The sequence below is a fragment of the Mustelus asterias genome, chromosome 9 (assembly GCF_964213995.1).
Source record: "Mustelus asterias chromosome 9, sMusAst1.hap1.1, whole genome shotgun sequence".
Lineage (NCBI taxonomy): Eukaryota > Metazoa > Chordata > Chondrichthyes > Carcharhiniformes > Triakidae > Mustelus > Mustelus asterias.
The window spans coordinates 110,612,499-110,638,254 of NC_135809.1; the positions used below are offsets into that span (position 1 = coordinate 110,612,499).

Here is a 25,756-nt window from a genome sequence, read left to right on the forward strand (position 1 = left end):
ATCTGCCATCCTTACCTGGTCTGGTCTACATGTGACTCCAGAGCCACAGCAATGTGGTTGACTCTCAACTGCCCTCAGGCAACTAGAGATGAGCAATAAATGCTGGACAGCCAGTGACACCCATGTCCCATGAATGAATTTAAAAAAAGAATATGGAACCTAAAGTCACTGGGTAAGGAACTTGGGCGCGCTCAAGGATTATCTAACCTGAGTTGTGTGTGTGGTTTAAAGGTTTTGGAAGTCTATAAGGACAGGCGATGATAAATCCTGACTTGGCTCAGCATATTTGTACTTACCAGACATCCACTGTCATCTCTCTGTCGCAACTCTGTCTCTCTCTGACTCATTTCTCTCCTCTCCGTCTCATAAGGAGTAGGCCATGGGCAGCACAGTGGCACAGTGGTTAGCACTGCTGTCTCACAGCGCCAGGGTTCGATTCCCAGCTTGGGTCACTGTCTGTGCGGAGCCTGCATGTTCTCCCCGTGTCTGCGTGTGTTTCCTCCGGGTGCTCCTGTTTCCTCCCACAGTCCGAAAGACGTGCTGGTTAGGTGCATCGGCCATGCTAAATTCTCCCTCAGTGTACCCGAACAGGCGCCGGAGTGTGGCAACTAGGGGATTTTCACAATAACTTAATTGCAGTGTTAATGTAAGCCTACTTGTGACACAAATGAAAATAAACATAAACACAAACAACTTTGCATCTTTCTTTACCAAGTAAAACATTGCTGCTAAATTCAGTGTGAAAGAGAAGATGGTTGAGGCATTGGATAGGTTGGAAATTGATAAATTGGAAATATTAGGAATGCTGGCTGTACTTAAAATTGATAAGTTACCTGCAGCAGATGAAATGAATCCATGGGTACTGAGGGAGAGAAGGCTGGATATTGTGGAGGAATTGGTTGGAATTTTCCAATTCTCCTTGGGTACAAGGGTAGTGCCAATGGACAGGATGATCACAGATATTTACAGGCCGGTCAGTCTAACCTGAACGGCGGGAAAGTTTATAGAAATGATAATCCAGAACAAAATTAACAATCACTTGGACAATTGTGGTTCAGTGAAGAAAAGCCAGCTTGCATTTGATTGGCTGTGCTATATTGCCACTTACCATTAGGGGGTAAATACGTGGGGTTACGGGGATCGGGCCTGGGTGGGATTGTGGTCGGTGCAGACCCAATGGGCCAAATGGCCTCCTTCTGCACTCTCACAATTCTATCAATTCACCACACTTTCAAAAGGATGTGAAGGCATGGGAAAGGGTGCAGAAAAGTTTCACGAGAATGGATCCAGGGAGGGATTCCAGTTACAAGGATAGATTGGCAAAGCTGGGGTTGCTCTCTTTAGAGAAGAGAAGGTTGAGAGGAGATGTGATGTAGGAAACTGGGCAAATATCTGAGAAGAATAAAAATTGCGGGGCCACGTGGAAAAGGCAGGGGAGTGAGAACAATATGAGAGCCAGAATGAACACAATGGGCCGAATAGCTCTCTCCTGCGCAATGTCCATTCCGTGATACTGTTTCTTTCAACACCTCTGCATGGTTTGAGCTTGGTGGGTTAAGGGAAGCACTCCTATTTTTCTTGAGCCTCAAGCCTTGCTGTAAAAAGTCTTACCTTTTCCAGCCCTTGCTATGCTTTAGCTTCAGGGATAAACCTGGGGAACAGGTTAAATACGAGGCACACAGCCCCATTATGCTATTTAAATGGTCAACCTGCTCCCTGGAGGCAGCATTGTTGCTCAGCCCCTTGTCGTACGTTTGTTGAAATCGGGAGTGTTGGATTGAGATTTCAGCCAATGAATTCCAGATTCCCACCAGCCTTTGGCTGAGAACATTTCTCCTCAGCTCCCCTCTAATCCCTCTCCCAATAACTTTTAATTCGCTCATTAATTATTTACCTCTCTGCTAATGGAAGTAGGTCCTTTGATCCACATGTACTTTGGCCCCTCCTAATTTTATGCACCTCAAAAATCTCCCCTCGGCAACCTCTGTTCCAAAGGAAACAACCTCAGCCTATCCAATCTTTCCTCAAAATTCTCCATTTCTGACAACGTTCTTGTGAGTCTCCTCTGTATCCTCTCTGGTGTGATCACATTCTTGCTGTCATATGAGGACTTAGAGTTCCAGCAATAGCCTTGTTTGTGTTTCTTGCAATGCTAACAGAAACTGCTGCTGTTATAGTCTACATCTAGGCTAATGAGGGAGTGCATCCCATACGCCTTCTTAACCATCTTATCTCCCTGTCCTGCTACCTTCAAGGAACAGTGAACATACATTCCAAGATCCCGATGTTCCCCTAAAAATCTCAAATATTCTCTTGCTTTGCTGGCATTCCTCAAACACCTCTCCAGATTGAATTCCAGTTGCCATTTTTCTGCCCACTTGACCAACCAGCCCATCATGTTTTCCTGCAGTCCGCAATTGTTCTTCCTCACTACCAACCCCAATTTTCAGATCATCTGAAAACTTCTTAACCGTGCCTCCTGTATTTAACGGTCCTATTTCACCATTTTGATTCTAAGTGCTGGGCGGACTTGAAACTGGGAGTGATTCAGATGGTAAAATCGGGCCCGAAGTCTCAATAATTAATATATATATCACAAAGCACAAGGGACCCAGTACTGAGCCCTGCAGAACCACATTGGAAAGAACCTGCCAGTCACAAATACACCATTCGACCATTGCTCTTTCCTGCCATTGAGCCAATGAGGCACTTGCTCTTGGACCTCACCATCATTGAATTTCTGACCAGTCTGCCATGCAGAGCTTTGTTAAAGGCCTTCCTAAAATCCAGACGGCCACATCCAATGGACGACCCTCAGTGACCCTCCTTGTCACCTCTTCAATAAAGTTCGCCAGACGTGACCGTCCCTTAATGAATCCATGCTGACTGACTTATTGAAGCATGCCTTAATTGCATCCTCTCAACGTAATGCCTTCACGACACAATGTTTACTTAGCTCGATACTGGGCTGAAAGCTGCATCAGATTTTATCTGGCTGTAAAGATATTTTCAAACATGCACAATGGGAGGTTTGGCCTCGGGTGATGTTTTGGGATCAGCTACTGGCAGAGAGAAGCAAGGGTGGAATGAAAAAAGGTTTCTTGTCAGGTTTAGACACAATAACATCATTGTTTATGCTCTGAAGGAACACCTGATGCCATTTGGCACAGGACACGGAGCTAAAAGTGAAACATTCTGTGAGCAATGAGTAATGTGCTTTTATTTATTGACCATGGGGTCCGAACCAGGGCATCTTGCTTCTGTGTTCAAATACTCATTGACAGCCAGTGAATGGCCCTAAACTGTCCACTCTCTGACCACGGGAGCTCATCCAGTGGCCACATTAAGCAATTTTAACCTTCTTCACCTGAACTGAATGAGGTGCAGACACAAGGGCGGCACAGTGGTTAGCACTGCTGCCTCACAGCGCCAGGGACCCGGGTTTGATTCCAGCTTCAGGTGACTGTCTGTGTGGAGTTTGCACATTCTCCCCGTGTCTGGGTGAGTTTCCTCCCATTGTCCAAAGATGTGCACGTTAGCTGAATTGGCCATGGTAAATTGCCGCTGACTGTCTCAAGATGTGTAGGTTAGTGGGGAGTGAGCAGGATAAATGTGTGAAGCTATGTGGATACGGCGGGGGCAGGGGCTGGGTAAGCTGCTCTGTCGGAGGGATATTGCAGACCCGATGGGCCGAATGGCCTCCGTCTGCACTGTAGGGATTCAATGATTCTTGATGGGAAGCTGGTTAGCGTGTTGCTTTGGCAATTGCCACGGCATTTCTGATATATTTCCACTCAGCATCGTTTTATCTACAGGCAGATACCTTGTTCCCATTTCAAATTCCACTTCAATTATATCATTAGAAACCCAACAGTATTTTTGTTGAAGATTATTGACAATGACACTGGACAATGGGCAGGGACTCTGGGCACTGGCATTGGGTGCTGATTATAGGGCAGGGTAATGACATTGTTGTTGAAACTGGACACTGAAACCTGGGCACCGGGTACTAGTACTGGGCACGGAAACTGGGCACGGAAACTGGGGAATGACACTTGCAATGGCACAAAGTACTGGATGTGCTCATGGGTAATGACACTGAGTATTGGGCACCAGCACTGAGCACTGACACTGGGTAATGGGCACCGACTCTCAGCATTGACACTGGGTATTGGGCACTGACTCTCAGCATTGACACTGGGTAATGGGCACTGGGTGTAAGGGATTCCTGCACAGACTGAAATTCCTGTCAGGATGTTGTCCTTTTCTTTGGTCACAGGAACAATCTTCGATCTACATTCCTTTTTATGGCAGTTAAAATATAAATGGCAGGGAAATGAAACTAATTTCTGTCAGTCTCTGCTGCAGTAGAAGATTCATTTGTTCACTCATTGTGTTTTGAATGATGAATATTATAGTTCGAGAGTGTGGAATATATGGTGTTGATGCAATGACAGGGTGAGTGTCCCTACGAAAGGTTAAAGGAAACATCCTCCTTTCCTGATCATTGGATGTCCCAAAGTGCCTTCCAGCCAATTAGGTTCTTTAAAAAATGTGTCACTATTATATTGCAGGAAAATCAGCAGCCAATTAGCGGACAATAAGATCCTACAAACAGCATTCCGATAATGACCAGCTTATCGGAATTTTCTTATGATGATTGAGGAATAAATATTAACCTGGTCACTGGGCAGACCTCCCCTGCTCTTCTTTCAATTAATGCCATGGACCTTTTCAATCCGTAATGTGGAGATGCCGGCGTTGGACTGGGGTAAACACAGTAAGAAGTTTAACAACACCAGGTTAAAGTCCAACAGGTTTATTTGGTAGCAAACGCCACTAGCTTTCGGAGCGCTGCTCCTTCATCAGGTGAGTGTGAATTCTGTCAGAGGGTCAGTACAGAATACAGAATTCCCACTCACCTGACGAAGGAGCAGCGCTCCAAAAGCAAGTGGCTTTTGCTACCAAATAAACCTGTTGGACTTTAATCTGGTGTTTGTTAAACTTCTTACTGTCTTTTCAATCCTCCAGGGACACAGGCAGGACCTTGGTTTAGTGTTTCATCCAAAAAGACAGCACCTCTTCTCGGTGCAGCACTCCAGTACTGAGCCTCTGACAGTGCAGCATTCCCTCAGTACTGACCCTCTGATAGTGCAGCACTCCCTCAGTACTGACCCTCTGATAGTGCAGCACTCCCTCAGTACTGACCCTCTGATAGTGCAGCACTCCCTCAGTACTGACCCTCTGATAGTGCAGCACTCCCTCAGTACTGATCCTCTGACAGTGCAGCATTCCCTCAGTACTGACCCTCTGACAGTGCAGCGTTCCCTCAGTATTGATCCTCTGATAGTGCAGCGCACCCTCAGTACTGATCCTCTGACAGTGCAGCATTCCCTCAGTATTGATCCTCTGATAGTGCAGCATTCCCTCAGTACTGACCCTCTGACAGTGCAGCGTTCCCTCAGTACTGATCCTCTGACAGTGCAGCGTTCCCTCAGTACTGACCCTCTGACAGTGCAGCACTCCCTCAGTACTGACGCTCTGACAGTGCAGCGTTCCCTCACTACTGCCCCTCTGACAGTGCAGTGCTCACTCAGTGCAGTCTCTCCGACAATACTGCGCCCCCTCAGTACTACCTCAGTACTGCTCATCTGAAGTGCTGCACTCTCTCAGTATTGCTCCTCTGAAATGCTGCACTCCCTCAGTACAGCCCTGCTAACAGTGTTGCACTCCCTTAGTACTGCCCCTCAAACAGTGCTGCACTCCCTCAGTACTGCCCCTCAAACAGTGCTGCACTCCCTCAGTACTGCCCCTCAAACAGTGCTGCACTCCCTCAGTACTGCCCCTCAAACAGTGCTGCACTCCCTCAGTACTGCCCCTCAAACAGTGCTGCACTCCCTCAGAATAGGGTGTCAATGGGCGGGTTTGGGGGCTGGAGTTGTACATTTTGAATTATTTCTCAATAATGATTACTGATTAACAAACAAAAATTCCTCAAGCGTTTGTGATGTGAAAAATGAAAGCGATTCACCCCAACATCCCCTTCCTTATCACTAACTGGGGATACCTGTGACAACAGATGCTGTTTAACGTCCAGCCTCCGGAACAAATAGATGGCCAATAATTTGTTTGCTTCGGATGAACCAGTGCGGCGATAGAAAGTGAAACTCAGGAAATACAGCGAGTTGCAAACTGGAGTCGATTTCACGTGATTTCTGAGAAAGGAAACTGGATTGCCATATTTGGCAGGTTAGACTCTCCGCCCCTAAGTTTTTCAACCCAGGCGGCTGAAGGTTGTGGCGAGATGTTAAACCACAGAACGAGAGGGTGAGCTCCTCCTCCGGGAGGGAGGGAAGGGGCTTTTACAGCGGGTTGGTGGCAGCATGTGATGTAACTGACTGCTCCAACCCTCACTATAAAACAGGCTGGAGTTTGCGGGCTGCTTTTGAATTGAGGTTTCGGCAGGCTGTGGTGGTGAAGTTTGGAGTGACGACAATGGGCAAGCAAAGGTGACTCATTCTGTCCTGCAGACACGAAGCATTGGGCCAGGGGAAAACCCATTTTATATTTATAATTTGCACCTTTTGTAACATTCACTGCTTTCTATTATCCTGCATCCTTGCCTGTCAGACATAACAAACCCCCTTTGTCCTTATCCACTTTGCTCTTTACAGAATGAATAAACAGAAACCGCAGCTGAGACCCTGGCTGATGGAGCAGATTGACAGTGGCAGTTACCACGGGCTGTGCTGGCTGGACCCCGAGAAGACCATATTCCGGATTCCCTGGAAACACGCTGGCAGGCAGGACCTGTGTGAGGATGATTACAGCATCTTCAAGGTATGAAGGGCAGAGCGGCCCCCGGCTTCGAATTAATGCGTTTGCATTTGGAGAGAATAAATGTTTTCCCATCCTTGGCAGTGAAGTAGCGTTGTGCACTGAGGGAGCGCCGCACTGTCAGAGGGTCAGTGCTGAGGGAGCGCTGCACTGTCAGAGGGGCAGTGCTGAGGGAGCGCTGTACTGTCAGAGGGTCAGTGCTGTGGGGGGTGCCGCATTGTCAGAGGGGCAGTGCTGAGGGAGCGCTGTACTGTCAGAGGGGCAGTGCTGAGGGAGCGCTGCACTGTCAGAGGGGCAGTGCTGAGGGAGCGCTGCACTGTCAGAGGGGCAGTGCTGAGGGAGCGCTGTACTGTCAGAGGGTCAGTGCTGTGGGGGGTGGGGGGAGGTGTGCGGCAAAGGGAGGCTTGTCTTTCTGATGAGAAGCTGGTGTGAGGTCCCCTCTGGTGAATATGAAGATTAAGTGGCATCAATTTGAAGAAAAGTAGGAACGTATACTGACCCGCCGATAGTGCAGCGCTCCCTCAGTGCTGACCTGCAGATAGTGCTAGCCCTCTGACAGTGTGTCCTGATCAATGTTTATATCCAACAACGCCAAGAGAGATTATTGCATAATTAACCTCACTGCTGTTTGCATGCAAATTGGACTAGTGTCGGTTTCCTGTCGCTGTATTACTAACTTTAAAATACTTAATTGGCTAAGTACTTTGCGATATCTGTTAGATAGCAACTTCCACAACTATGTGCAACTCTTTCACATATTGACTCGTATACCAGGTGTGGTTTCTGTTCGAATTGTTTGGGTTTTGAAGGAAGCCACAGTCAACGATTAAGCTCGTTTTAATTAAATTATAACTTTGCTGGAAGTCTGTTGTTTTAATGTTGGCATGAAATATGGAAAATCAGTGGTTTAGGGTGCATGGTGACACAGTGGTTAGCACTGATGCCTCACAATGCCAGGGACCTGGATTTGATTCCTGGCTTGGGTCACTATCTGTGCGGAGTCTGCACGTTCTCCCCGCGTGGGTTTCCTTCGGATGCTCCAGTTTCCTCTCTCAGTCTGAAAGACGTGCTGGTTAAGTGCATTGGCCATACTAAAGTCTCCCTCAGTGTACCCGAACAGGCGCCGGAGTGTGGTGACTAGAGGATTTTCACAGTAACTTCATTACATTGCTAATGTAAGCCTACTTGTGACACTAATAAGAATAAAATAGTGTCAGTTCTAAAGTCAGAACAGGCGGCAAATCTCAGTGGGGAATGTCCTGTGAATTCTGTTGAATGAATGAACCCCACGGCACAGCTTGTACATGTTGCCTTGCTGTGGGGGTGCTTCATATAGAAACACTACATTGCTTGCTGCCGCAGAACGTACATGATGTCCACCTCGAGGCAGGTTGAAGGGATGTCCCCTGGTTGCTGCTCCCTTTGCTGGGACAGGGGTGGAGGGCTGGGGGTGACAGTGATCCCAGTCCATTGAGCTGAGAGCTTCAGATGGGAGGTGCACTGAGACCCCTCCTCGGAATCGCTCGGTGAACTGTTAGCTGAGAATCTGGGTTCTGTCGGGTAGTGATGAGCAGCTAGTGCCCACTGGGCAATGACCAGGTGGTTGGTAGAGTGTACCAACAGCAGTCTGCTACTTGACAGCAGAGGGAATTGTGTGGAGATTTAGAGTAACAGATAAATATCAGATCTCCTACCCATCAGAGAGGGGACTGAGCATGTTAGATATTTCCTTTCCAGTTCTGTGAGTTAGTTAAATCTGATTTATCAACTTAGTAACCTCCCAGTGCTCTGATTTAATAAACTTTACTTTAATTTGTAAAATTAATAAGTCCCAAATAGGCTTACATTAACACTGCAATGAAGTTACTGTGAAAATCCCCTAGTTGCCACACTCCGGCGCCTGTTCGGGCACACTGAGGGAGAATTTAGCATGGCCAATTCACTGAACCAGCACGTCTTTGGATTGTGGGAGGAAACTGGAGCATCCAGAGGAAACCCACGCAGACATGGGGAGAACGTGCAGACTCCACACAGACAGTGACTCAAGCCGGAAATCAAACCCAGGTCCCTGGTGCTGTGAGGCAGCATTGCTAACCACTGGGCTACCGTGCCGCCCCCCCCCCCCCCCCCCCCCCACAGTCAGCAGTCTGTTAGCTCAGTTCCATTGTTGTGTCTCGGTTCAAGATCCTCCCATGTGTACGTTTCTAAGTAGTGATTCATCAGTTGATTTTATCTAAAAACCAGTAATTGAAACGTCAAACGGGAAACGGGGCTTGAGTTATCGCTCTCTGAGCATGTTGTTAATCTGACAGTGTCACTTTGCTGCCCTGTGGTTAGCAACGTGTGAGGTGGGTAGAACATTGAGGATTTCTGCTTATCAGCTCACCCCCAAACCTCTGGCACAATATCTACTCGTGGGAGGTATGGCAATAGCTATTTAGGGGCGGCAGAGAGGGAGTGCCGCACTGCCGGGGGGACTGCGCGGAGGAGGGGTTGCATGGAGGGGGTGCCACACTGCCAGAGGGATTGCGGGAGGGATTGCACGAAGGGACTGCCGGAGGGGTTGCATGGAGGGGGTGCCACACTGCCAGAGGGGTTGCGCGTAGGGAGTGCCGGAGGGATTGCACGAAGGGACTGCCGGAGGGATTGCGGGGAGGGGGTGCCGGAGGGGTGGCAGAGAGAAAGGTCCGCACTGCCAGAGGGGCAGTATGGCTGGAGTACTGAATCGTCTCCATACTGGTATTCTTCACTGCTGTTGATTGGCAAGAATTTTGCCCCCTCTTTTTCAGGGTTGGGCCATAGTGAGTGGGAAATTCACCGACGGTCCTCCCAAATGGAAAACTAACTTCCGATGTGCCCTCAACACTAACGACTCATTCAGTTTGATTGCGGACAACTCGAAGGACGACTCAAGCCCACATAAAGTCTATGCCATCACCAACCAAAAGGCCACTCCAGCTCCTGGTATGTACCACTCGTACACTTAGACGCAATTTAAATGTTCTAGATCACAGAAAGGGACTGAGATGCCTGGAGACCAGTGACAGATCAGTTATGGTTTAATTAAATAGCAGAACAGGCTGTACAGGGGCTAGATGGCCTGTGCCTGTTTCTATGGATGTCTGTGTGTGGGTGTTTTTGATGATCTGCATCTTGGTATAAGTGTACCGTGTTCTTTCAGAGCTGCAGTTTATTGCAGCTGTAACCTGTTCTATCAGCTTCAGATCAATAAATAGCAACAGTAACATGGGGACTATGCTGCTGTGATAGTTTAAAAAATCTCTATGGCAGGAATCGTGTTTTAAAACTCCAATCTTGGCAAACGTTTTTGTTTTATTAGATTAAATAGCCACTGGACCTGGGGAAGGGGGAAGACGTTTGACATTGGATTTGTTCATGAAATATGGCTGCTGCTGGCAAAGCCAGTACTTATTGTCCACTCCCTTGTGTCTGTGCAGAGTTTGCACGTTCTATGTGCTGGTTAGGTGTATTGGCCATGCTAGATTCTCCCTCAATGTACCTGATTAAGCGCCAGTGTGGTGACTAGGAGGTTTTCACAGTAACTGTAAATCTACTTGTGACTAATAAATAAACTTTAACTTTACTTGTGGTCCTTGGGGAAAGTGGTGGAGAGCAGCTGGCGAAAGACTGTTGCAAATCTGTGCCATTTCGGTCAAGAATTGGCTAACCAAGAGTCAGTTCACTTTCCGATTGGCCGTGGGGCTCGCGAGTTGAGTGACCAATGCTGGGACTAGTTACTCCCACGGGACTAGTTACGTCCCCGCTTGAGTATTCAGACTTCAGTTAATGTGGAGAGATTGGAGCGGTCAGAGTTGTTCACCACAAAGCAGCTAGAACTCTTCACCTCCAAGCGAAGAGGGTTAAGCAAAAAATTTAATAGAGATGTTAAAAATTATTAAGTGTTTTGACGGGCTAAATAACTTTTTATTGGCAGAAGGGTTGGTAGCCATTCGACATGGATTTAAGATGTTTGGAATGTGCTATCTCCGAAGATGGCGGAGGTAGATTCAAAGGGAATTGGAGAACTACTTAAGAAGGAAAAAGAACAAATTGCAGGGAAGTGGGACCAATCGAATAGCTCTTTCAAAGAGCTAGTACAGCCACAAAGGGCTGAATGGCCTCTTTCTGTGCTGGATCATTCTGTGAGATGGAGATGCCGGCGTTGGACTGGGGTAGGCACAATAAGAACTCTCTCAACACCAGGTTAAAGTCCAACAGGTTTATTTGGAATCACGAGCTTTCGGAGCGCTGCTCCTTCATCAGGTGACGGAACGCGATGAAGGAGCAGTGCTCCGAAAGCTCGTGAGTCCAAATAAACCTGTTGGACTTTAACCTGGTGTTGTGAGACTTCTTACTGGATCGTCCTGTGACTCGGGATATTTGCGAAAAAATATTTGAAATAGAAGTTAAAATCTTTTTTTTTGTTTGATGCTATGATTTCAGATCTTTCGCAGGATGATGACAATCCAGACTCAAGATTGTACATCAGTCCAGAGACGAACCCGGCCCAGCCCAACTTCGCACACTACAACCCCCAGCATTCCTTCACATTTCAACTTCAGGTAGGATGGGATCTGGGACATTGCTGTGCTGAGCTTCGAACCATCATTAAACCGGGATATCCGGACATGGAGCGGGAAGCAGTGATCCCGGAGTTGGTCATTGACCAGTTTGAGAGCTCCAGATAACAGTAGTCAGCTGCATTCTTTTCTCAGTAACTGTCTCTCTTGCAAATGATTTTGGATTCATGGCTGCGGGGAGAATTCCACATTCTTAGAATCGTAGTCTGTCAGGCTGTTTAATTTCCGGGTGCATCTTTAAACTGGCTTAGCTTGATTTGTGACGTGCCGCTTGCTTGTTTCTGGATTCCTGAACTGAAGAAAAAAAGACGTTCTCGATCTCCCCTGAATTTTAAACACCTCGACTTTGGTAGCAATAATAGGAAGACAGATTATTATTTGAATGAGTATCAGTTGAGAGAGGTGGATACCCATTGAGAGCTTGGAGTCCTTGTGCATCGGTCATAGGTACAGCAGGCAGTACAGAAGGCAAATGGTATGCTGGCCTTCATAGCGAGAGGATTTGTGTATAGGGATGTTTTGCTGCAATTGTATAGGTGTGGCCTCATCTGGAGTATTGTGTGCAGTTCTGGTTTCCTTATGAGGAAAGATTTCCTTGCTATAGAGGGAGTACAGCGAAGGTTTACCAGGCTGATTCCTGGGATGGCAGGACTGTCATATGAGGAGAGACTAAGTCAGTTAGGACTATATTCACTGGAGTTTAGAAGAGTGAGAGAGGATCTCATAGAAACTTATAAAATTATAGCAGGGGTAGACAGGGTAGATTCAGAAAGAATGGTGGGGGAGTACAGAACTCGGGGTCATAGTTTGAGGATAAGGAGTAAACCTTTTAGAACTGAGGTGAGGAGAAATTTCTTCACCCAGAGGGTGGTGAATGTGTGGAATTCACCACCACAGAATGTAGTTGAGGCGTTGTCGGATTTCAAGAAGAAATTAGATATAGCTTTTGGGGCTTAAAGGATATGGGAGGAAAGGGGGATCAGGATGTTGAATTTGATGATCAAGATGAATGGCAGAGCAGATTTGAAGGGCTGAATGGCCTCCTCCTGCTTCTATGTTTCTATGACTAGCTCAACCCACAACTTCCTAATCTCCAGCAAGCAGAAGGCAATCTGATCCAGTCGCTCATCATTGTGGTCTCGTCATGACTGAAAGGGGACATCTCTGAGACCGATCGTTGTGGATTTGATTTATTATTGTCACATGTATTAGTATACAGTGAAAAGTATTGGTTCTTGCACGCTATACAGACAAAGCATACCGTTCATAGAGAAGGAAAGGAGAGGGTGCAGAATGTAGTGTTACAGTCATAGCTAGGGTGTAGAGAAAGTACAGGTCCTACTCTAGAAATTCAAACGCTGAGTCCAAGTGGACACTCCTGGGCAGTATTGGGGGAGTGCTGCCATATTGGGAGGGGCAGTACTGATGAAACGCCACACTGCCGGAGAGGGCAGTACTGAGGGAGTGCTGCGCTGTACAAAGTGCTGTCTTTCTGCTGAAGTGCTGAGGCCCAGGCTTCATTCTCAGATAGGTGTGAAACATCTCGTGGTGAGAATGGAGAAGAATAGCAAGAGATACCCTCCCACCCCACTGTGTGGTCCAGCAAGTATTTATCCCTCAATTAACATTACTAAAAATCTGAACAGCTGCTCGTTTATTATAGTGTGGTTTGTGGGATCTTGCTGTGCATAAATTTGCTGCATCATTTCCTACATTCCAATAGTGACTATACTTCAAAAAGTTGGCTGCACAATGCTTTGGGTCGTCCTGTGGTTGTGAGAAGCACGATAGAAATTCATGTCTTTTATGTCACATGCGGAGTGTGTGGAACTGTGCAACAGATTAAAACCAATAGAATTTCTACAGTGCAGAATGAGGCTACTTGGCCCACCAAATCTGCACTGACTTACCCAGGCCCAAACCTCCCCTGCCATAATCCCCATAACCCTTTATACCAATCCACCTAACCTACGAAGGAGATTGTCATCAACTTCAGGAAGCATAAAGGTAAACATGCCTCTGTCTACATCAGCAGGGACGAAGTAGAAAGGGTCGAGAGCTTCAAGTTTTTAGGTGTCCAGATCACCAACAACCTGTCCTGGTCCCCCCCCCCATGCAGACACTAGGTTAAGAAAGCCCACCAACGCCTCTACTTTCTCAGAAGACCAAGGAAATTTGGCATGTCAACTATGACTCTCTCCAACTTTTACAAATGTACCATAGAAAGCATTCTTTCGGTTGTATCACAACTTGGTATGGCTCCTGCTCTGCCCAAGACCGCAAGAAACTGCAAAGAGTCGTGAATGTAGCCCAATCCATCATGCAAACCAGCCTCCCATCCATTGACTCTGTCTACGCTTCTGCTGTCTCGGCAAAGCAGCCAACATAATTAAGGACCCCACGCACCCCGGACATTCTCTTCCACCTTCTTCCTTCGGGAAAAAGATACAAAAGTCTGAGGTCACGTACCAACCGACTCAAGAACAGCTTCTTCCCTGCTACTGTCAGACTTTTGAATGGACTTGCCTAGCATTAAGTTGATCTTTCTCTACACCCTAGCTCTGACTGTAACACCACATTCTGTACTCTCTCCTTTCCTTCTCTATGAACGGTATGTTTTGTCTGTATAGCGCGCAAGAAACAATACTTTTCACTGTGTGACAATAATAAATCAAAAAAATCTTTGGGTTGTGGAAGGAAACTGGAGCACCCAGAGGAAACTCACACAGACAGTATTTGCAAATGTGACATTGGGCAGGATTTTCTGCCCCACCTCCCCCACCCCCTCTGTGTTTTTTGTGTTGGCAAAGGCCGCATTGCCATTAGCTGGCGACGGGACCATCTGGTCCCACCGTTGTCACCGGGATTTGCCGTTGAATTCATCTTCTGACACCGGGAAACCCATGACTGGTTCGTTGTCGGTGGGACTGGAAGATCCCGCCCGTGGGAACAGCTGGAAAATTCCGGCCAATTACACTGAAGTAGAAAGAAACAGCAAGAATATCGCTGGGTAAACTGTTTCAAAAGAAAAAGAATCCATTCGCTTCAGTTATTTTTGTCGCGTTCTAATGAACCCTACTGTGTGACATGGGAGATTTAGCTGCTGTAAATAACCCATGGTGGGAACTGCTGGGGCAAAATAAGTGACGAGGGGCTGCAGTTCTGTTTGTCACTGATATATCTATTATTGCTCTGATGCTAAAAGGAAGCTTACTTGCTGATTAACTAATGTCAATCCCAGGCAGTTAAGACATCAACCATATCCAACAATCAATTAGATTTTTTTTTAAAAATCGTTTGTGGGACATGGGCATTACTGGCTGGCCAGAATTTATTGTCCATCTCTAGTCACCCTTGAACTGAGTGGCTTGCTAGACCATTTCAGAGGGTAGTTGAGAGTCAACCACATTGCTATGGTGCTAGAGCCACATGTAGGCCAGACCAGGTAAGGACAGCAGATTGCCTTCCCTAAAGGGCATTAGTGAACCAGATGGGTTTTTCTGACAATTGACAATAATTTCATGGTCATCAGTAGATTCTTAATTCCAGATTTTTTAAAATATAAAATTTGGATTCCACCACTTGCCATGGCAGGATTTGAACCTGGGACCCCAGAACATTGGCTGAATTTCTGGATTAATAGTCTAGTGATAATGCCACTAGGCCATCACCACCTCATAATGATATAACGTTGATAATGGATAGTTTCTGGCACGTGATGGTTGATAGGGTCCGTGAAACTGGATCTTTCCTGGGATTAAAACTCTTGATAGCTCAGCAAGTTGAGTTAATAAATTCCATTGACTTTCTTCAGCCTACCCACGCCTTTTATATTTAGTGCCTGGTAGTCCATTCACCTTTATTGCACTATTGTTCACGAACATCCTTTAGGGTAGGAAATCTGCCATTCTTACCTGATCTGGCCTACACGTGACTGCAGAGAAACAGCAATGTGGTTGACTCTCAACTGCCCTCCAAGGGCAACGAGGGATAGGCAATAAATGCTGGCCAACCAGCGATGCCCATGTCCCACGAATGAATTAAAAAGTATTTGCAGCAGTATTCATATACTGGGAGTGATATTAATCAATAAGGTTTTGCTGGAATTCTCTTGTGTGTTTGTGTAACAGTGATGGCTCCAGCCAGCTCTTCCTTTGACCCAATGTTTAATTTATTTACCCTATCTGATGTTTTAAAAATAGTACAAAGCTTTCTGCTTGATCAGATATCTTTATAAAGCAAACCAATGATCTCTCCAAATGAACAAACAATCCATTTTTTTGTAGTCCTCCGATTATATCGCAATGTGGAAAAATCGGTACTGTACTGGGAGTGCCAGACTGGGAAATGTGCTCAAGTCTCTTGGGTAGGACTTGAACCCACAACCATCTGACTAAAATGGGAGGGAGGGAGGAGGAGGTGGGTGAGTGACACAAATCCCAGTGCAAGATCTGCCCATGCAGCAATTGAAATCTGCTTAGTAAATGTGTTCATTAATAACATAACCACTGAGTATAATCACATCCTGCGCTAAGTGTGACGGGGTCTGATTACGTGATTGGGGATTGCTAACAGACTCAAATACAGATGTTCCCCCTTGTTTCTGTTGAACTAGGAACAGCTGGATGAATGCATTCCAGATTTTGGATTAATGAATCTGTCGGACAGTCCTGCAGGTCAGTATTTTTCTCATTGATTTGGGTTCTGTGTTATGATGGTGAAGTTAGGTTGCATGAAATTCTGGAGCGGAGAATCCAGCGGGATACACGATACGCAACTAGATATTCCTTATCGGCAGCTCTAAGCAGAGTGCAAAGTGCATTTACAGCTAGTTTGTGGGCCAGAGTGTTTGCACCCCCCCACCCCCAGCTTCATCCCATTTCCCCATCCCCTCCATACAATAGTTCCAGCCGCCAAAACTCCAGGGTTGTGGATTGGACCTGCTCACTCCGACTGCTTCCCCACCTGAATGAATTGTTGGACTGAGCTCTCAGGAATTAAAACTACATCTCAGGAGACCGCAGACTTCCCAGCTGAAATCCCTGTTCCCTCAGATACTCTCCGATCCAGCTACACAACCGTACCAGGCTGTTTCCTTGAGTTCCCAGTTTCTACCCAGTGGAACAGTACGGTTATGGAGCGCTGTGCCCCGTCCCCCATGAGGAACATTGCATTAATAGCAGGCATTCAAGAAGGATAGATTGACCTTGTAGGGAGTGCAGCACATTCACTAGATTGACACGGCATTTAAAGATTTGTGAGAGTTTGTTCGTGTGCAAATCGGAAGATTGACTACATTCCAGAAGTGTTTCACTAACTTTGACTTTTACTGTGCTTTGGGATGTTGGGAAATGTGATATTGAAAAAACAATCCTTTTTTTTTGTTTCCTTTTTAAAGACCAAATGGCTCCCGGCCTGTTAAATTCAGCAGACGTCTTTAACCAAGTAATGAATGGACACAGCGATCTACAGGTGCCTCTGGGCACCCCTCCCCAGGAAGTGCTCAGTGTGTCCCCAGCCCAAGTTGTGCCCAGTGGTGAGTAAAGAAAGTTGCTGAGTTAAACCCACCCCCATCCCCCTCTTCAAACAGATATGGGCCTTGTCGGGTGCCAGAGTTTGGGACATCTGTCCCGGGCTGGAGAGGAATTTGCAATGGGGAGGACAAGGATCCTATTGTCATGGTGCATGTAGTTACCAATGACATGGGTAGAATGAGGAAAGAGGTTCTGCATAGACAGTTTGAGGAGCCAGGCACTAAATTAAACAACAGAACCTTCAATGTTATAATCTCTGGATTATCACCTGAACCACATGCAAATTGGCAAAGGATGCGTAAAATTAGATGAGTCCGTGGCCCAAAGACTGGTGTGGGTTTCAGTTCATGGTAGCCTTATGGGGGAGTGAGGGCTGTACTGTTTGGACAGCTTACATCTGAATCATGATATGGAGATGCCAGTGTTGGACTGGGGTGGGTACAGTAAGAAGTCTCAACACCAGGTTAAAGTCCCAACAGGTTTATTTGGAATCACGAGCTTCCACGCACACTGTTTTTATCTGTAAAGACTTCCATTCCAACCTGTAATTATCTTGCAGTTGTGTCTTTGCCTATATATGCCGTGTTTGTGAACTAACTTCCACTCACCTGATGAAGGAGCAGTGCTCCGAAAGCTCGTGATTCCAAATAAATCTGTTGGACTTTAACCTGGTGTTGTGAGACTACTTACTGTACATCTGAACGGTGCTGGGACTAATGTTCTTGCAAACTGCATAACTAGGAAGTAGAGCGAGCTTTAAACTATTGGGGATGGGTCTGGAGAGGGGATGTGTAGGCTTACAAAGCAAGAGGAAATGGCAGCATCACAAGGCTGCTATTTAGGTAATGATACCCAGAGTATGACAGGAAGAGAGAGAGCTTATAGACATTTTAAAAAAGCAGCAGCACATCGAGTCGAAGGGGGAAAGCAATGATTAAAAAGGCAAAATGAATGGCTCTTCACGTAAATGCATATTGCATTCGGCAAAGAATAAATGAATTAGTGGCGCAAACAGAGGTTAATGGGTATGATCTTAGAGCCGTTACAAGGAGATCAAAGCTGGGAACTAAATATTCAGGGATATATGAAGGAAGGAATGGGTGGTGGGGTAGCTTTGTTAGTACGAGATGGAGTACAACAAATGATCTTGGATCAGATGATGTAGAATCCATTTGGGTGGAGGGGGAAGAAGACACTGGTGAGCACGGTCTATAGACCCCCTAACATTGTAGAACAGAGAATAAGGAAATAATAAGGGCGTGTCAAAAAAAAGGCCGTACATTAATCGTGGGTGACTTTAACCTTCATATGGACTGGGAAAATCCAATTGGCAGAGGTAGCCAAGAGGAAGAATTCTTTTACTGTATTCAGGGAGTTTCCTAGAACAATGGGGGCGATTCTCCCATCCCGCAGTGTAGTGGGCCAGGAGATTCGAGCGGCGCCTAATAGTGCCTCCCAGCACCGGATTTCCAGCAGCATCAGCTCCACACCAGAAATCAGTGGGGAGCTGCATATGTTATTCGAATGCACATTTAAATATATTTTAGCAGGCCCAGGACTGAAGTCTCCAGGCCCGCTAGTATCTTGTCCCTACGCTATGCTGCTGGCCTCTCCAGCAGGAATAGGACCCTGCCAACTGATTTGTAATGTGATTCAAGCTGGTGCACTCTACAATGCAGAGTGTGGGTGATTCTTCTCTGAACTCCCACTCAAACAAAAAGCGTGAATTACTCCAGTTTTCACGCAAATTTGACACTTTGAATTTTTTTGGAAGAATTCCGTCCCATGTGTGTGTGGATCCAACCAGGAATCAGGCTATTTTGGATCTGGTAATGTGTAATGAAGGAGGTTTAATAAACAATCTCCAAATAAAAGATCCCATTTGAAACAGTGACCATAATATGGTAGAATCTAGCATTCAGTTTGAGAGTGAGAAACATGGGTCAGAAACAACTGTGCTACACTTAAATAAGGGTAATTGCAAAGCAATGATTTTTGCACATTCTCCTCGTGTCTGCGTGGGTTTCCTCCGGGTGCTCCAGTTTCCTCCCACAGTCCAAAGATGTGCGGGTTAGGTGCATTGGACATGCTAAAATTGCCCCTGTGTCCTGGGATGCATAGATTAGAGGGATTAGTGGTTAAAATATGTAGGGATATGGGGGTAGGGCCAGGGTGGGATTGTGGTCGGTGCAGACTCGATGGGCCGAATGGCCTCTTTCTGTACTGTAGGGTTTCTATGATTTCTATGAATGAGGGCAGAATTGACTGGAGTGGACTGGGAAAGGAGTTTAGCAGGAAAGACGGTTGATTAGCATTGGCAGACATTTATGAAAATAGTTCATGATTCACAACAAAGATAGATTCCAGTGATGAACAAGCACTCTAGGAATGGGATAAATCACAACCATGGTCTTAAGGATAGTATTAAACTTCAGGCATAAACATACAATTTGGCAAAAACTAGTGGTAAGCCAGAGGATTGGGAAAGTTTAAAAAAACCAACAAACATGAACAAAAATGAAAGTGGGAATAGATAAACTGTAAGGGTAAACTAGCAAGTAATATAAAAATGGACAGTAAGAGCTTCTTTAAATCTATAAAAAGGAAGAGCGGGGCTAACATGATCATCAGCCCCTTAGAGAATCAGATGGGGAAATAATAATGGGGAACCAGGAAATGGCAGAGGAGTTGAATAAATACTTTGCACGGTCTTCTTGGTAGACAACACTAATAACATTCCAAAAATGCTAAATATTCAGGGCAAAAGGGTGGGGGGGAGGGAAACAAAATAAATGTAATAACTATCATTAAATAAAAAGTACTAGGGAAACAATAGACTAAAAGCTGATAAATCCCCTGGACTTGATGGGTTGCATCCTAGGATATTGAAGGAACTAACTACAGAGCTAGTGGATGCACTGGTAGTGATCTGCCAAGAATCCTTAATTTCGGAAAAAGTTTTGAAGTTTATTTATTAGTGTCACAGATAGGCTTACATCAACACTGCAATGAAGTTACTGTGAAAATCCCCTAGCCACCACATTCTGGTACCTGTTCAGGTACACTGAGGGAGAATTTAGCATATGGCCAATGCACCTAACCAGCACGTCTTTTGGACGGGAATTGAACCCAGGTCCCTGGCACTGTGAGGCAGCAGTGCTAACCATTGTACCACCGTGCCACCCGGTCCCAGAGAATTGGAAAACTGACAATGTAACACCCTTTTTCAAAAAGGGAGGGAGACAAAAAACAGGTAACTATATAGGCCAGTTAGCTTAACTTCTGTCATCGGGAAAGTGTTAAAGTCTGTCATTAAAGGATATAACAGCAGAGCATTTAGAAATACATAATATAATTGTGCTAAGTTGGCATGGCTTCGTGAGGTGGAAATCATGCCTGACAAATTTATTAGATTTTGTTGAGCTGGTAACCAGCAGGATAGATAAAGGGGAACCAGTAGATGTAATATACTTGGATTTCCAAAAAACGTTTAGTAAGATGCTGCATAAAAAGGGCTACTTAATAAGATAAGAGCCCATGGCTTTGGTGATAGTATATTAGCATGGATAGAGGATTGGTTAACTGATAGAAGACATTTGAGTTGGGTTAAGAGGGGCATTTTCAGGATGCAACCTATAACTAGTGGAGTGCCACAGGGATCAGTGTTGGGGCTACAGTTATTTACAATATATATTAATGACTTGGACGAGGAAAGTGAATGCACTATTTCCAAGTTTGCAAATGGATGGTGAGTGACTTTGAGAGGAACCTCCAAGTGCTGGTGTTCCCAGGTATCTGCTGCTCTTGTCCTCCTAGATGGTAGTATTTGTGAATTTGGAAGGTGCTGCCTAAGGAACCTTGGTGAGTTTGTGCGGTGCATCTTGCAGATGGTACACACGGCTGCCACTGTTCATTGGTAGTGGAGGGATTGAATGCTTGTTGAAGGGGACAGCAATCAAGTGGGTTGCTTTGTCCTGAATGGTGTCGAGTTTTGTTGGAGCCATACTCTCCAGGCAAGTGGAAAGTATTCCATTACACTCCTAACTTGTGCCTTGTGGATGGGGGATAAGCTTTGGGGAGTCAGGTGGTGAGTTACTCACCACGGGATTTCTAGCCTTTGACTTTCCCTTATAGCCATAGCATTTATATGATTCGTCCAGCTCAGTTTCTGGTCAATGGTAACCCCCAGAATGTTGATATTGGGCAATTCAGTGATGCTAATGTCATTGAATATCAAGGGGCAATAGTTAGATCCTCTCTTGTTGGAGATATTCATTGCCTGGCACTTGTGGGTGTGAATGTTACTTGCCACTTGTCAGCCCAAGCCTGGATATTGTCCAGGTCCTGCTGCATTTGGACATGAACTGATTCAGTATCTGAGGAATCGCGAATTATACTGAACATGGTGCAATCATCAGCTGAGTGACTCCGGCTGAACCCAAACTGAGTGTCCATGAGCAGGTTATTGCTGAGTAAGTGCCATTGGATAGCATTGTTGATGATGCCTTCCATCACTTTACTGATGATCAAGAGTAAACTGGGCGGTAATTGGTCGGGTTAGATTTGTCCTGTTTCTTGTGTATAAGACATATCTGGGCAATTTTCCACATTGCTGGATAGATGCCAGTGTTGTAGCTGTACTGGAACAGTTTGGCTAGGGGCGCAGCAAGTTCTAGGGAGCACAGGTTTTTAGTACTATTGCTGGAATATTGTCAGTGTCTATAGGCTTGCAGTATCTATCGCCTTCAGCCATTTCTTGATATCCCAAGACATCCAGCAGCTAATTGGGAAGGCAAATGAAATGTGGCCTTTATTTTAAAGGGGATGAGTATAAAAATAGGGAAGCCAGGCTAAAACTGAACAAGACACTAGTTAGACCACATCTGGAATACTGTGATCCGTTTTAGTCTCCTTATCTAAGAAAAGATATGCTGGCATTGGAGACAGTCCAGAGAAGGTTCACTAGGTTGATCCCCGGTATGGAGGGATTTTCTTGTGAGGAGATGTTAAGTAGGTTGGGTCTGTACTTATTGGAGTATAGGAGAATGAGGGGAGACCTTATAGAGACATGTAGGATTCTCAGAGGGCTTGACAGGGTAGATGCTGAGAGAATGTTTCCTCTTGTTCAAGAGAGGGCATAACCTCAGAGTAAGGATCGCCCTTTTAAAACTAAGGTGAAGAGGAATTTCTTCTCTGATGTTGGTGAATCTGTGGAACTCTTTACTGTGGAGAGCTGTAGAGGCTGGGTCATTAAGTATGTTCAAAGCTGAGATTCAAGGGTTATGGGGATAAGGCGGGAAAGTGGAGTTGAGGATTATCAGATCAGTCATGATCTCATTGAATGACGGAGTGGACTTGATAGACCTAATGGCCTACTTCTGCTCCTATGTCTCATGGCCTTGTGCTGGATATAGGGGCATGGTTGTAGCCACTGCTGTCCACTGGGGTTTCCTCTCTGACTGCCCCCAATCTGGCTGGGTACAATCCCCTGGAGGGTAAGAGGGATTTACCATCGGTTCACTGGCCTTTACCACTTCTGATCCAATCCTACAGAAAGATGGACAGGGTACGGAATGGCTGCCATTTCTACACAGAGGAGAGATGTATGAGGCAGAAACATGACCTTCGTCTAGCCCATAACCTGGGCATTGGAGCTGCAGAGACCCCAATCCGTGGAGGCGTTAGAGAGAGTGCAGAGAAGGTTTACCAGGATGTTGCCTGGTATGGAGGGTCTTAGCTATGAGGAGAGATTGGGTAAACTGGGGTTGTTCTCCCTGGAAAGACGGAGAATGAGGGGAGATCTAACAGAGGTGTACAAGATTATGAAGGGTATAGATAGGGTGAACAGTGGGAAGCTTTTTCCCAGGTCGGAGGTGACGATCACGAGGGGTCACGGGCTCAAGGTGAGAGGGGCGAAGTATAACTCAGGTATCAGAGGGACGTTTTTTACACAGAGGGTGGTGGGGGCCTGGAATGCGCTGCCAAGTAGGGTGGTGGAGGCAGGCTCGCTGACATCATTTAAAACTTACCTGGATAGTCACATGAGCAGCCTGGGAATGGAGGGATACAAACGATTGGTCTAGTTGGACCAAGGAGCGGCACAGGCTTGGAGGGCCTGTTTCCTGTGCTGTACTGTTCTTTGTTCTCTAATCCATGAGGGTAAAGCGGCAGAGATCCCAAGCAGGGTGATGGGTGTCAACACCCCCCACCTCCCAAGGCTCAGCTCTTTTCATGAAGCCAGTAAATACAAAGGGACGGCACGGTAGCGCAGTGGGTAGCGCTGCTGCCTCACAGCACCAGGGACCCGGGTTTGATTCCCAGCTTGGATCACTGTGTGGAGTTTGTACATTCTCCCGGTGCCCCGGTTTCCTCCCACAGGCCAAAGATGTGAGGGGTGGGTGGATTAGCCATGCTAAATTGCCCCTTAGTGTCAGGGGGACTAGCTAAGCTACAATAGAATAAATGCATGGGGTTAGGGGGATAGGGCCTGGTTGGGATTGTGGTCAGTGCAGACTCGATGGGCCGAATGGCCTCATTCTGCACTGTAGGGATTTATGATTCTATGAAAGCAGAATGCATTAATTATCATTACTCAGCATTCCATAATGCAGCATTGAGCTCAGCAGGGATACAGTGATGACCCATTTGGCCTGGGACACAGGGTTGCAGCTCTATCCAGCAAATACAGGGAGGCTGTAACCACAAATCCAACAGGGTCTGGCTGAGAGGGAGTCTCCTCTGGACCACACTCCAAGGTCCCCATCCTATTGACATCCGCGTGAAGCATGGATGTGAGGGAACTTGGGGAAATAAATAGTCATGTCTTGAGGAGTGTATATATTACAGAAGGAGGTGCTGGGAGTCTTAAAGCGCATCAAGGTAGATAAATCCTCCGGACCTGATGAGGTAGCACAGTGGTTAGCACTGCTGCTTCACAGCTCCAGGGTCCCGGGTTCGATTCCCGGCTCAGGTCACTGTCTGTGTGGAGTTTGCACATTCTCCTCGTGTCTGCGTGGGTTTCCTCCGGGTGCTCCGGTTTCCTCCCACAGTCCAAAGATGTGCGGGTTAGGTTGATTGGCCAGGTTAAAAATTGCCCCTTAGAATCCTGAGATGCGTAGGTTAGAGGGCTTAGCGGGTAAATATGTGGGGGTAGGGCCTGGGTGGGATTGTGGTCGGTGCAGACTCGATGGGCCGAATGGCCTCCTTCTGCACTATAGGGTTTCTATGATTTCTAGGTATATCCCAGGATGTTGTGGGAGGCTAGGGAGGAAATTGCGGGTCCCCTAGCAGAGATATTCAGATCATCGATAGTCACAGGTGAGGTGCCTGAGGATTGGAGGGTGGCAAATGTTGTGCCTTTGTTCAAAAAGGGCTGCAGGGAAAAGCCTGGGAACTACAGGCCAGTGAGCTTCACATCTGTGGTGGGTAAGTTGTTGGAAGGTATTTTGAGAGACAGGATTTACAGGCATTTAGAGACGCAAGGACTGATTAGGGACAGTCAGCATGGCTTTGTGAGTGGAAAATCATGTCTCACAAATTTGACTGAGTTTTTTGAAGGGCTAACCAAGAAGGTAGATGAGGGCAGTGCAGTTGATGTTGTCTACGTGGACTTTAGCAAGGCCTTTGACAAGGTACTGCATGGTAGGCTGTTGCATAAGGTTAAATCTCACGGGATCCAGGGTGAGGTATCTAAATGGATACAAAATTGGCTTCTTGGCAGAAGCCAGAGGGTGGTTGTAGAGGCCTGTGACCAGTGGTGTGCCTCAGGGATCAGTGCTGGGTCCACTGTTATTTGTCATTTATATCCATGATTTGGATGAGAATATAGGAGGCATGGTTAGTAAATTTGCAGATGACACCAAGATTGGTGGCACAGTGGACAGTGAAGAAAGTTATCTCTGATTACAACGGGATCTTGATCAATTGGGTCAGTGGGCTGACGAATGGCAGATGGAGTTTAATTTAGACAATTGCGAGGTGATGCATTTTGATAGATTGAACCAGGGCAGGACTTACTCAGTTAATGGTAGGGCGTTGGGAAGAGTTACAGAACAGAGAGATCTAGGGGTACATGTTCATAGCTCCTTGAAAGTGGAGTCACAAGTGGACCGAGTGGTGAAGAAGGCATTCGGCATGCTTGGTTTCATCAGTCAGAACATTGAATAGAGGAGTTGGGACGTCTTGTTGAAGTTGTACAAGACGTTGATAAGGCCACACTTGGAATACCTCGTACAGTTCTGGTCACCCTGTTATAGAAAGGATGTTATTAAACTAGAAAGAGTGCAGAAAAGATTTACTAGGATGCTACCGGGACTTGATGGTTTGAGTTATAAGGAGAGGCTGGATAGACCAGAACTTTTTTCTCTGGAGCGTAGGAGGCTGAGGGGTGATCTTGGAGAGGTCTATAAAATAATGAGGGGAACAGATCTGCTAGATAGTCAATATCTTTTTCCAAAGGTAGGGGGTCTAAAACTAGAGAGCATAGGTTTAAGGGGAGAGATACAAAACTGTCCAGAGAGGCAATTGTTTCACCCAGAGGGTGGTGAGTGTCTGGAACAAGCTGCCAGAGGTAGTAGTAGAGGTGGGTACAATTTTATCTTTTAAAAAGCATTTAGATAGTTACATGGGTAAGATGGCTATAGAGGGATATGGGCCAATTGAGTTCAGCTTAGGGGTTTAAAAAAAGGGCGGCATGGACAAGTTGGGCCGAAGGGCCTGTTTCCATGCTGTAAACCTCTATGGCTATCTCCCATCCGGCATTATTTGGAGAGTGCACTGTAAACT

At 46.3% G+C, this 25,756-nt stretch overlaps 1 protein-coding gene across 2 annotated transcripts in view; it reads left to right on the plus strand.

The window, feature by feature from the left end:
• Positions 1-6,217: 6,217 nt before the first annotated feature.
• Positions 6,218-25,756, plus strand: part of irf7 (interferon regulatory factor 7) — a 32,237-nt gene continuing 12,698 nt past the window's right edge. For both annotated transcript variants that reach the window (XR_013498776.1, XM_078220836.1), the window contains exons 1-6: positions 6,218-6,509; positions 6,675-6,840; positions 9,627-9,801; positions 11,302-11,420; positions 16,054-16,114; positions 16,837-16,974. Coding sequence is in view for 1 of the 2 variants with exons in the window: in XM_078220836.1 (XP_078076962.1) it covers positions 6,496-6,509; positions 6,675-6,840; positions 9,627-9,801; positions 11,302-11,420; positions 16,054-16,114; positions 16,837-16,974 (673 nt within the window). In the remaining variant the exon portion in view is untranslated. The remainder of the gene's footprint in view (positions 6,510-6,674; positions 6,841-9,626; positions 9,802-11,301; positions 11,421-16,053; positions 16,115-16,836; positions 16,975-25,756) is intronic.